Raw genomic sequence first — 13,949 nt, forward strand, 5'->3', positions numbered from 1 at the left:
GAATTCTTCAAATAATCCAAATGGCTTCATACCATAAATAAGAAACTAAGAAACATATAGGAATTAATTAAGGTGTTCGTGCCTAACACATCTTGATTATATTCCCTAATATCACCACCAATCATGCTAATCAACATTCTTCTCCTTGGGACTGTATTCATCTTCATCTTCACCAGCTTCATTGCACAGTCCCTCAAAGCCACCAAAGTCTCATATTCCCTGTTGCTTTAAAATATCAGTCTATAGAGTCTCAAACTAGCCATACTTGGTCTTTGGGGAGTTAAATGACTCCCTCAGTCTAAAGGAGGTATTTGAAATTGGAATGATAAATGATTTTACTAACCATTTTGATTTGCTTGAGTATCTATTTTGTCCATGGGGTTACTATGAAGAAATAGAGGTTAACTGAAGTAGACTAATATACCAATGATGCTTTGCAGTGCTGAAAAAATCCCTGTTCCTCTCTTGAAGAGAAAACTAACAAAAAGAACAAGCTGACAATAGCAAAGCCTGCTGATCTTCACCTCATAGCCACATTCTTACACCAGAATTCTGCTTACTAATTGATGAACTGGCCACAAGGACACATTACCTGGACAGTCCACAGCCCCCATAGTCAATGTAGTTCACATCATCCTCATAGCACTTAGAGCTTACATACTATCCATAATTCATATCTCACTTCTTCCTCCCCATTCCCCAACACCATCCATTTTTTCGAGCAACCATGTAAGTTGCTCCTCCAGCTCAACCCTTTAAGCAGAAACCTCTTTTGGTGCTGCTCCTACATTAATGCAACTTGAGTTCAATAAACTTGACAGTTTATTTTATTTTAAACACAACAAAACAAAAAAAAACACAAAAAATACATTGAATCAACAAAACCAAAAATTGGTTCTTTAAGTATATCTAATGTTCATCAATCTTAGGAAGACTGCTAAAGAAATATAAAGATACAAATAAAAAATCATAAATGAAAAAGGGGGCTTTACTACCAATACTGCTGAAATAAAAAATACTATGTACAACAATAAATGATATAATCTAGATGAAATTGATTATTAGAGACACACAAACTACTTACATTGATTCAAGAAGAAATAAAAGATTTCAACAGACTAATTCCTAGTAAAGAGATTGAATCAGTAAACAACAACCTTGCAACAAGGAAAACCCCAGGATCTGATGACTTCTAGGCGAATCATACCAACCATTCCAGAGAGAAGTAACTGCAATGCAGCTCAAACTTTTTCAGAGTTTGAAAAAGAAGGAACATTCCATACTTTATTTTATGAATCTATAATTACCCTCATAACAAAACAAGATAAAGATGACACAATAAAAGAAAACTACAAACCAGTATCTCTTAGGGATATAGATGCAAAATTTCTCAACAAAATACTAGCAAACCCAACTCAACAGAATACTGAAAGTACTTCACACCATGATCAAGTGTGATTTATTCCTGGTTTGCAATTTTGGTTCGAATAATGTAATCAAATAATGTGATATAGCACATTAATAGAATGAAGGAGAAAAATTACAGGATCATCTCACCTGATGCAATAAAGGGATTTGACAAAATGCAGCATTCATTCTTGAAAAAAACACTTAGAACACTAGGAGTAGAAAGACCCTTCCTCAACATTATAAAAGGCATATATTTAAAGGTCACAGCTAACTGTGAAAGATGAAAGCTTCCACCAAGATGATGTATCTCACTATCACCACTGTTATTCAACATTGTACTAGAAGATTTTGTCAGTACAATTAAGCAAGAAAAATAACATCCAATTTGTAAACAGAGGTAAAACTTTCCCTATTTGAGATGATATGGTCCCATATACAGAAAATACTGAAAAACCCACAACAAATCTGCTAGAGATAATGAATGAATAAATAGAATGTTGAGGTAAAATAGCTGCACCCTAAATAATAGAAATGCTATACAAAAGAAATGAAGAATCAGAAGAAGAAATCCAGAAAAAAATACATTCACAGTTGCAACTAAAAGAATCACATATCTAGGAATAATTCTAACCAAGGATGTAAAGGAATCGTACACAGAAAACTAGAAACATTGTTAAAGTAAGTCAAAGCAGACATGAATACATGAAAGTATATTCATGTTCATGGATTGGAATACTAAATGTTGTTAAGCTGCCAATCCTACCCAAAGCAATTTACAGATTCAATGCAATCCCAATTAAAATTCCAACTTGCAGAAATGGAAAATCCAATCATCAAAGTTTATGGTAGAGTAAGGAGACCAAAAGAGCAGAAGCCAACTTAAAAAAGAAGATAAATTAGAACACCTACACTTCAAAATCTTAATACTTATTCCAAACACAAACACAGTTATCAAAACATTATAGTACTTGCACAAGGGCAGACATATACACAATAGAATGGAATTGAGTATTCAGAAATCAACCCTTACATTTATGGTCAACTGATTTTTACAAGATGACAAAGATGACTCAATTTGAAAAGGACAGTCATTTCATCAAATGGTGCTGAGAAACTGTTATCTCCATTTGCAAAAAAATAGTGGGAGCACCCTTACCTCATACCACACATAAAATCAACTCAAATGAATCAAACACCTAAATATAAAATTTAGAATTATCAAACTCCTAGAAACAAACATAGGGAGGCATCTTCTGGGTACTATGTTAGGCAATGTTTTATTAGACTTTACACTCAAAACACAAGGAACAAAATAAAAAATAGTTAAATAAGAAATCAACAAAATTAAAAACATTTGGACATCAAATGATTTTATACTGGTATTAAATCTACAACTTACAAAATGGGGGAAAATATATGGAAACCACATTTTTGATAAAGGCTTAATATCCAGAATTTATGAAGAAATTCTTCAACTTAACAAAAGACAAACAACTCAATTTAAAAATGGCAAATACTTGAATAGACATAACACCAAATAATATATACAAATGGCCAGAGGGAAAATGAAAAGATGTCCAACATCATTAACAGTCTGGGAAATTCAAATCAGAATCATAAGAAAATAACTCTAGTGTCCACCAACTGATGAATGGATAAATAAAATATAATATACATATTCATTAGAATATTATTAAGCTGTAAAAAATGAAGCATTGATGCATGAACAACATGGATGAAACTTGAAGGCATCATATTTTGTTAAATAAGTCTGAAACAAAAGGAGAAATAATGTGTTATCTCACAGATTTGAAACAATTAGGAATAAGCAAACTTTTTAAATCAGAATGTAGATTATAGATTACCAAGGGACTGGGTGGGGAAGGAATTGGGAATTTAAGGCCTAAAATGCACTAGGTTTCTATCTGGAATGATGGAACTTTTGTGGTATTGTATGGTGGTGATTCTAGCACAACATTCTAAATGCTATTAACAGCGCTGAAAAATATATATGAATATTGTTGAAAGGGAAAATGTTAAATTACATACATGATTACAGAATAAGAATTTAAAAAAAGAAGGGTAGATGGGGTTAACTACCAGGGCAGATGGCCCCTCTTTGGAAATGGTGTTTATGTGTGATGAATCTGGACTCAGATGGGATCTCCCTTCATAAGACTTTCATGCTAATGTGCTGGAGGTGCTGTTAATGTTGGGGTTTAAGATATATTTAGGGGATTTGAATCTCTGGACTGACAATGTGATAGCCAGGTCCTGAGCCTCAACAGACTCCAGCACCTACAATCTGATCTATTGGACTTACCACACTCAGCTAAGATGGAGTTGAAGAAGGACAACCACCACACCATGGAGCCTAGAGTGATTACAACTGAAAATGGGAGGATTGCATCCAGCATCCATGTGGAATCTGAGCCTCCTCTTGACATAGAGGTGCAATGGACACAACCAATCCAATGTCCACATAGAAGAGGTGGCATTGGATTGGGAAAAGTGGACATGGTGGGCGATGGGTATGGGGAAAGGCAGGAAGAGATGAGAGGTGGAGGCGTCTTTGGGACATGGAGCTGCCCTGGATGGTGCTTCAGAGGTAATCACCGGACATTGTAAATCCTCACAGGGCCCACTGGATGGAATGGAGGAGAGTATGGGCCATGATGTGGACCATTGTCTATGAGGTGCAGAGGTGCCCAAAGATGTACTTACCAAATCCAATGGATGTGTCATGATGATGGGAACGAGTGTTGTTGGGGGGGGGGAGAGGGGGGGTGGGGGGGTGGGGTTGAATGGGACCTCACATATATATTTTTAATGTAATATTATTACAAAGTCAATAAAAAAATTGTAAAAAAAAAAAAAAGAGTGAATAAGTGTTCCTATCTATCCACATCCTCTACATCATTTACAGTTTTCTGAACTTATCAATAGTGGCTAGGCTAATAGGTGGGAAATGGTATTTCATTTTAGTTTTGAATTGAATTTCCTAATCACTAATGATGTTGAACATTTTTTCATGTTCTCTTTATCATTTGAATTTCTTCTTTGTACAATTGTCTTTTCAAGTCTTTTACTCACTTTTTAATTGGATACTTCGCATTTTATAATTGAGTTGCATGTTCTCTTTTTAAAATTATCTTTTTTAAAGTTAATAGATCAATGAAACATTACATTAAAAAACATAAGAAGTTCCCATATATCCCACTCCCCACCCTCCCACCCCCACCAATTCTTAAATTGTATTTTTTGACGATACATAGATCACAAAAAATGTTACATTAAAAAATATAAGAGGTTCTCATATACCCTGCACCTCCCCTGACCCCACTCCTCCCACATCAACGACCTCTTTCATCACTGTGGCACATTCATTTCATTTGGTGAATACATTTTGGAGCACTGCTGCACTGCGTGGATAATAGTTTAAATTGTAATTTACACTCTCCCCCAGTACATTCAGTGGGTTATGGCAGGATAGATAATGTCCAGCATCTGTTCCTGAAATATCATTTTGGACAATTCCAAGTCCCAAAAGTGCCCCCACATCACATTTCTTCTTCCCTCTCCCTGCCCTCAGCAACTACCATGGCCACTTATATAAGGATATAAAATGTTTATCAGATATGTTTTTGCCAAATGTTCTCGCTCATTGAGTCACCTGCCTTTTCACCCTTTTGGAAAACTCCTTTGAGGTACAAAACTGTTTAATTTTGAGGAAGTTATTTTTCTATTTTCTCTTTTGTTGTTCATGCATTGGGTGTAAGTTTTAAGGAACAACTGTTTACCATAAGATCTTGAGGATATTTTACTACATTTTCTTCTAGGAGTTTTATATTTGTTGCTTTTATATTTGAGTCCTTGATTCATTTTGAGTTAATTTTTGTATAAGGTGTGAGATAGGGTCCTCTTTTTTTCTTTTGGATTTCGCTGTCCAGTTCTCCCAGGACTATTTCTTGAATAGACTCTTCTGGCACATCTGGCATGGCTTGACAACCTTGTCAAAAATTACTTGACAGTAGATGCAAAGGTCTATTTTTGAGTTTTTTATTTGGTTCCATTTTTTATCTGTTTTTATGTCAGTATCATACTGGGTTTTTTTTTTGTTTTTTTTTTACCACTGTAGCTAACTAATATGCTTTCAAGTCCTGAAACTGACAACTCTCCATCTTTGTTCTTTCTCAAGGTATTTTTAGTTATTCGGAGGTTATTACTCTTCTTTTTTAAGATATTTTGGTTATTCAGGGGTTATTAATCCTTCTTTTTAAAGATATTTTTGGTTATTTGGGGCATTATTAACCCTTCCAAATATATTTGATAATTGGTTTTTCTATTTTTCCAAAATAGGCTGCTGAGATTTTTATTGGGATTGTTTTGAATGTGTAAACCAGTTTGGGTGGAATTAACAACCAATGATATGTATTCTTCCAATCCATGAACCTTGAGTGTCCATTCATTTATTTAAGTCTTTTTCAGGTTCTTTTAGCAATGTTTTGTAGTTATCTGAACACAGGTTTTTATGTCCTTGGCTTATTTAATTCCTAAATATTTTATTTTTTATTTTCTATTAAACTTATTTTTTTTCTGATTTCCTTCTCAAATTGCAGATCAGTAGTGTAGAGAAATGCAATTGATTTTTGCATATTAATCTTGTATCTCACCACTTTGTTGAACTCATCCATTAGTTCTTATAGCTTCATTGTGGACTTTTCATGAGATTCTACATATATAATCATATCATCAGTGAATAGTGAAAGTTTTACTTCTTCCATTCTTATTTGGATGTCTTTTATTTCTTTATCTACCCTAATTGTTCTAGCTAGAATATCTAGCACAATATTGAATAACAATGGTAAAAGTGAGCATCCTTCCATTGTTCCTGATCTCAGTGGAAAGGTTTCTGTCTTTCACCATTGAGTATAATGCAAACTGTAGGTTTTTCGTATATGCACTTTATCATATTGAGAAAATTTCCTTCTATTACTACCTTTTGGAGTATTTTTATCAAGAAAGTGTGCTGATTTTTTTTCAAATGACTATTCTGCATTTATTTAAAGATCCCTGTGATTTTTTCCTTCAATTTATCAATGTGATTTATTATACTAATAGATTTACTTGTATTGAACCCCCTTTGCACAACTGAGATAAAACCCACATGATCATTGTGCTTAATTATTTTAATGTGCTTTTGGATTCAGTTTGCAAGCATTTTGTTGAAGATTTTTGCATCTATAGTCATTAGAACAGAAATAAATAAATTTAAGAATAGAAACAATAAAAATTCTCTTTGAGTGCATCCAGTATCCATGTGGAATCTAAGCCCCCACTTGACATAGATGTGCAATGGACACAACCAATCCAATGTCCACAGAGAAAATGTGGAATGGGTGTGGGAAGGGTAGCCATGGTGGCTGCTGGGTTTGGGGAATGGGAGGAAGAGATGAGATGTGGAGGCGTTTTCGGGACGTGGAGTTGTCCTGGGTGGTGCTTCACTGACAATTACGGGACATTGTAGATCCCCCCAGGGCCCACTGGATGGAACGTGGGAGAGTGTGGGCTATGATGTGGACCATTGACTATGGGGTGCAGTGATGCTCAGAGATGTACTTACCAGGTGCAATGGATGTGTCACAATGATGGAAGAGAGTGTTGCTGTGGGGGGAGTGGGGGTGGGGGCGGTGGGGTTGAATGGGACCTCATATTTTTTTAATGTAATTTTTAAAAATAAATAAATAATTTAAAAAAATTCTCTTTGAATTAGCAAAACCAAGAGTTGGATCTTAGGGAAGAAAAAGAAAATTGGAAATCCTGAGCTAGACTGACAAAGAAAAAAACAGAAGAAATGCAAATAAAATATCAGATGCAAATATATGGACATTACTATTAACTCAACATTAATAAATGCTTGCAATTCCTTTCTGGGGTGAGGTAGCAAATGAAGCTGCCATTGACTTCGCAGAACGTTTCTCCAGTAGGAATTAATTTCTGACTGTGGACCAAATATCACTTATTCAGGAGGAAATACATGCCAGAAACATCAAATCAAGATAATTTCAGAGAGGAAAAGGACCTTTGCCTGAGGAGCAGGCATTTGTCCTGAGGCTGTCTCAAACAAGAACACCTGGGATGCGTTCACCTGGAGGAAGAAATAAACACTGAACCAGCATAGTAATTTTATTTCTGAAATAAAATGTGAAAGAATGAAGGTACCAAAATAAGACTGCCCACTCAAATCAACAAAACATGGCACAACAGAATAGCCTACATGTATCATCATTTTTTCAAAGGAACTCAAGATAAACCAACACAATCCATCATAAGATTTCAATAATATCACTTTTCAATAGCTGTAAAAATGTTGCCCTTGACCTGTGTGCAAAAAAGTTACCTCCCATTCAGTGCCAATCTTTGAAAGATAATGAGACATCTAGTCTGAGTTAGTGACAAAAATTTGGGATAGCTCCTTAGTTCTTCTTTGATTTAAAATTACATAAGTAACATTATCAGGAGAACTCAGTAGTAGGCACTGCTATGTTTGTAGGGAGAGGACTGATTGAGGCACAATGTATGGCTGAAACTAGAAGCCTTCCTTACTCACTCACTCTGGTAGGATATGTATTTTTCTAGGAACAATTGAAGGCAAGAGTAGTACATAAAAGGGCAAATATGTGTAGCCATCCCTGAGTAATAAGGGATGTCATAACAAGAGTGGGCAAGATCAAATTTCATTGAACATGAGTACATCCAATGTGGACAAGATTGATGGTGCAGGAAACATGAGCAGGAGGGAGGTCTATTCAGATTCTGATTTACTGCACATGCTTCTGTTTTTTGGATATCAGACCAAACTCTCTAGATTTGATGAGATTCTGGGAAACTTCAGATATAAGTTATGAAAGATTCTCTGCTCTCTCCTTCTTTCAAGCACAAATATTGACAAGGAAAAAAATTCCTATTACAACCTGAAGATGGTGGTGGCTGTTTTTCTAAGACTCGGCTATCCTGTCTACATATATGAATATATATTCCATCAGTTCCAAAATATTTCATTCCAAAGACTCACCTGTGACCAACACTTGAAAGTTTGCTTGATGGAAGTATATGGCGTTTTCAAAGGAACAACTGTATTCCCCTTCATCAGAAGGGCGGATGTGATGGATCCTCAGGGCTACATGACCTGTGGTGATATTGTCTTTCAGGAACTCAGTCCTCCCTTGGTACTCTGGCATCTGCTGCTCCATATGATCCTGTAAGTTTACATATTGATGCACCAGTCCAAAAGGACGATCACGGTACCAATTCACCTCCATGTCCTGAGCATCCATCAATAGGCTGAGATGGCAGGGCAACACAGCCTCTTCTCCTACCAAAGCAATGACAGGTGCTTGTGGTCCTATCACGTGGAATTGCCCTAGTGGAAAATTAAGCAAAGGATAAGCTCAGCATTAGGACTATGGCAGGAATGATTGTGAATACCTATTGAAAAAAGATTTACAATAACTTAACTAAAATAATTATCTGTGGATTATAAATAAATACATCTAAAATAAATGTACTCAATTACAGTGTTGGTATAAGCCTTAATAATAAAACATAATTCCAAAGAGCAACAGTAATAAGTATAAAAGATTTTGTGTTTTCCTACTTGCCTATGATTGAAATTCAAATTCTTATAAATCATTCTACGTGTCATAAAAACTCTATGTATGACAGATTATTTTCCTCATTTTTAAAGATGAGTAATTTGAATCAGGAAGAAATTTAGTAACTTGCTCAAAAATAAGTAAATAGAAAGGCACAAAATGAAAATGATAGTGTTGGAAACCAAATATTTCCTTGTCTTAAATAAATATAGTATACTATATTGCACTGCTCAGTAGAGAATAACACTTAATGAAAAAGAATATGAAGCTATTGAAAATTATGTTGATGTTAAGGAAACTTAGAACATTAGTTAGAACATTTTTCCAATTTAGGAAATGTGTGCAAATCCATTTATATAACATATACATGCTTAAGCAAATATGTAGGCTATGTATGAATATAAGCTTTATGAAAGTATATATACTTCATAATGTTTTTATATGCAATTTCTGTACATAGATTTTTTTCTCAATTTGCAATACCCAATCTTCACATTTATATTCTTTTTTATTGTAAGTATGGTGGGAAAATTACTAAGTGATATGCATTTTTCCACTTCCACTAACTGAATTTCTCTGCATCCGACTCTGTGCTTCCAACACCTTCTATGTAGATATAAAGCATACACTGCTTTCAAAAAGGAACAGTGATGCAAACAAAAGCATCTGATCAAATAGTAATAAAGATGAAATTCTATCATTGCAGATTCGGCTTTTCCCATCCATTGATCATAAATTCAAATAACTATTTGATCCGTAGTCTGTCAAGCTCTACTCTAGGAGTAAAGGAATGTCCTTCCTCTCTAGGCACTGACAGTCTAGTTTAATTTCTAAATGTACAGATGAATATTTTGATAAGAATATGAATAAAGTTAGATAAAATATAATAGAGTGGCAGGCAAGAATTTCATTAACTATAACAAAATCATAAATTATATGATTTTCCTTGCTGTGCCACCCTCAGTGTGGATCCTCATGGCACAGCCTAGGGAAGGTGATGAAAGCAAGCTGTTACCTGGAAGAAAAGAATCTTACAGAGAAAGCTGATATGTTTCAAAATGAGCAGCATGAACTGTGAATATCAGAAATTTCCCTGGGAACTGAATCCATACTTATCGATGATTCTAACTTTAGTTTTGCTGACCCCTCATCACTCTCAGGCCAGGCAATATTCTGTTATTTTTTACAGGTTCTGCCCTGTGTTGACTGTCAGTACTCCATCAGTAATAATTTCTCCAGTGAGAGATGTTAATTTTTGTCAACCCTGCTCAGCTTCTTACATGAAAACCCTTTCTAATAATGCCCTTTAAAGAACTGAAGCCTGGACACATTGACAGTACCCCATGGCCTGGACAAAAAGGATGTTTAGAAATAGTTAGAGAGTGGAGGAATGTACTACAACTGTCTGATAAGTACCAATTTGTGGCATAATTAACCTGGAATCTTTGTAAAACATATAGTACATCATGGACTTTGCCACATGCTGGAGGAAGAAGGGACAGAGTAGAAGTTTAAGGTAACAATGATCTTCCTCAGTGATGAGACTTCCAAAAATCAATGTTAAAAAACACCTTACCATGCACCAAGTCCTGTAATCTGGGGGGTGGGAAGTAGATAGTTTTCTCACAGTATGGTGGAATGACACATACTTGTATCATTAATTTTTTTTATTTTATTCTCTCTGAAGAGCCTTAAATATATAAAGGGCTCATGGAGCTATGGAACTATATGGCTAACTCCCACTGTAATAATTAATTCAGTTGTAGAAAAATTCTCTCAACTAAACCAATTTTTTTTATTACTCGAAACTACCTAAGGAATTTGACAGATATTGATAAGTCAACAGGTATCAGGACTATGCAAAATCAGTGGCAGATAGAAATGGGCAGGCTCCATAGGTGGAAAAATAATTACACAATGAAAGCTATTGATGTTAGTTTTAAGATGTTAGTTTTATTTTTAATTTTTAAAGGAGGTACTGGTGATATAAACTGGAACCTTGTACACATGATGCAAGTGCTCAACCACTAAGATACACACTCTCCACAAAAGGTTAGCTTTAAAACATATGATTCACTTAAAAATTAAGGCACAGAAATAGATATCCAAGGAGGTAATGTTCACTGGGGGGAAAAATAATAGCCTTACTATTTCAGGAAAAGAAGTGGATGGCATAATATCAAGTGTTATTGCAGGCAGCCAGAGATATAATATGTATAACTCATCATGTTAAATCAGTAGTATTCTGGATTCTAAATATTCTTCCACTAGTATTATCATTAATTTCCTAATTCCTAAAGGCAATAGCATAAAAATACACCTCATGGAAACAGTTCTTTCAGAAACACTAATTAAAAGTCATGAATGTAAAAAACTTAAGACATGGAAACAAACATTTTATCCAAGTAATCAAATGATTCCATGGTTTCTATCACTGAAAAGTAAGTGTTCCATCCATTGGGATCCAGACATACTGGTCTGACCTGCTGACACTCTGTGCACTCCACACCCCAGACAATGTATTAATAAGAACAACTGGGAAATTTACCAAAGGTTTACAACTAGCCAGTTGGGTAATTACCTATCTGCAGTAACATGGGAGATGCCAGTTTGCCATTGGATTAATGTAATTTACATTTCTTCAAGGTGCTTTAGCAACCAACTTAAAAATTAAGACATAATCTTGCCAATTATTATGACTTAAAGGATCCAATTACCATGGAATTTAACAGCAGCTATTTAACTTATTATCATGGAAAGAAGAAGAAAAAAAGAATAACAAAGGACACAGAAAAATGGTTACTTAGCACATGTTACCATATGAGGAACCCCACTTTGTAGCTTTTTAGATGTACCTCCTTCCTTCCTGCTGCCAACTCACTCCTTTAAAACTGAAACCAGAAAGCAGCTGTACTTTGCCCAAGCTATCACCATTAGACTGATGGGTTAGTGTGCATATAATATCCATGGGTGTATAAGTAAATGATTTACAGATTTTACTATCTGTAGAGCCTCACGACTCAGAGTGAAAAGGTTAGGTTAAAAAATAAAGAAATAAAAGAAACAATGATTAACTTTAATAATACCCACCCACTAAATTTATGGTTTGAACCGTTATTAACTGAAGTGTTGGTGATAATATACGCCAGAGATCAAAAGATATTGGTCTTATGCTCAAATTTTTCATCTACCCTTTCCTTCAAAGCCCCTTGAGATGAAGAAAGAAGCAGTGAGATATAATCATTTTTTTCAACTGTGCAGTGAAATCATGCATGTGGTCCCTCCACCTGTCTCACTCTCCTCAAGGCTGAATCCAGCCTTCATATTTGGTAATCACGGAAATGAGAGACAAATACACCATAGCTGAATATCACTTTCACTAGACCTCTGAATCTCCAGAAATGTCTTCAAGTGCCAGAATAGTTAAGAGCTAAGTATGTTCAGAGTATTTCCAGGCATGATCAGGGGAAATTTGGGCAGAGTTCTGAACCTTGGATGCCATATTTGAACATTGAATTTCCCCAGAAGTTTTTAACGGACATCTGAATTTCAGTCTCATAGAAGCTAGTTCACACAGAAATATCATACAAGAGATAAGCAACAAGAAAATAAATGCCCAGATTCAAAGATGAGTAAAATGCTGAGAATCAATTCACCAATTAAAAGTGCCCACCTACCTGAGTCTGCATGGGAAAAGATAAAATGGAAGAGGAGGAGGGTTCCAGCAACAAGACATGATGGCGCCATCACAGGTGACCTCCGTGGGCTCTTCATTACCATTCATCCACATGGGGAGAGGAGCTTAGTGAAGGATGGAGAGTTGCCATCTGCCCTGATCATCCATGGATAACTAAGGAACTCTACCTTGCAGATTTTTGAATCTCCCTCTTTTCACTGACAACTCCCCTTTAAATATGAAAGTAAAAAGCAGGTGCACTTTGCTCTGCTTATCTCTAAGAAGGTGATCAAGTGGGGTGTGAGTGTGTGTGTGGTTGCATTTAGTCATAGTACATCCCAACGGATATTTTTACAATCTATATTAATTTTTTAAACTTTTTTTATTGAAGTTTATCTTTCATACGTGAACATCCACAAACAATAAGTGTATAGCATATGTTGTGTACTTATAAAACAAACATGCATATCATCACACAGGGCTCCCATATTTACCCCACCATGAATACATTGCATTTTTGTGAAACAATAGTTACAAACTATAAAAGAGCATTGTCGTAACATTACTAACTATAGCCAATGTCTTACATTTGGTATATTTTCCCCCAAACCACCCAGTTTATGACATTTGAATTAATATTATATACTTGTTATAGTTTATGAGAGAATGTTCTTCATTTTTTCTGTTAACCAAAGTTCATTTTTAGCACAGTAGTCATTGTGTTACACAGTCCCATGCTTTGTACAATCCATTCAAAGTGTATACTCTGTGGCTCTCATTTTCATCACAGAGTTGTGCTACCATCACATCAGTCAATTTTAGAACATTTTCATTGTTCCAAAAGGAAAAATCCAATACCTTCTTTTTCTCCCTTTGTTTTCCCTTGGAATTGATATAATGTCTTCTTAGCCTTTGCTGCAAAAATATTACAATATAACTGTTAACTAAAATACATAAGCTACATTAGTTGAAATTTTCCCATGTATCACCATACTTTACACATAACTTTCTTGTACAATTAACTACAATCTTCCTTCACCACCAAAATCATTGTTATAAAGTCCTTAAATTATTCTCTAGCTTCCTTTCAATTGAAGTAGAATTACAAGAGACTACTCCTTTCAGCCACAGTCACATTTATAACAGCAGTGTTAAGTGTATCCACTATAATGTATTACCATCAAGTCTATTCATTTCCAAAAGTTTAC

General features: G+C 35.1%; 1 protein-coding gene across 1 annotated transcript in view; it reads right to left on the reverse strand.

Annotated features, from left to right (window-relative positions):
* The window catches only part of LOC139437862 (butyrophilin-like protein 10), an 84,025-nt gene extending 71,006 nt beyond the window's left edge, over positions 1-13,019 (reverse strand). Inside the window, exons 1-2 of the mRNA XM_071212733.1 lie at positions 12,743-13,019; positions 8,486-8,833 (exon numbers count right to left, since the gene is read on the reverse strand). Of these exons, the coding sequence (XP_071068834.1) occupies positions 8,486-8,833; positions 12,743-12,845 (451 nt within the window). The 5' untranslated portion in view covers positions 12,846-13,019. The remainder of the gene's footprint in view (positions 1-8,485; positions 8,834-12,742) is intronic.
* Positions 13,020-13,949: the final 930 nt, after the last annotated feature.

The sequence above is a fragment of the Dasypus novemcinctus genome, chromosome 30, assembly GCF_030445035.2.
Source record: "Dasypus novemcinctus isolate mDasNov1 chromosome 30, mDasNov1.1.hap2, whole genome shotgun sequence".
Lineage (NCBI taxonomy): Eukaryota > Metazoa > Chordata > Mammalia > Cingulata > Dasypodidae > Dasypus > Dasypus novemcinctus.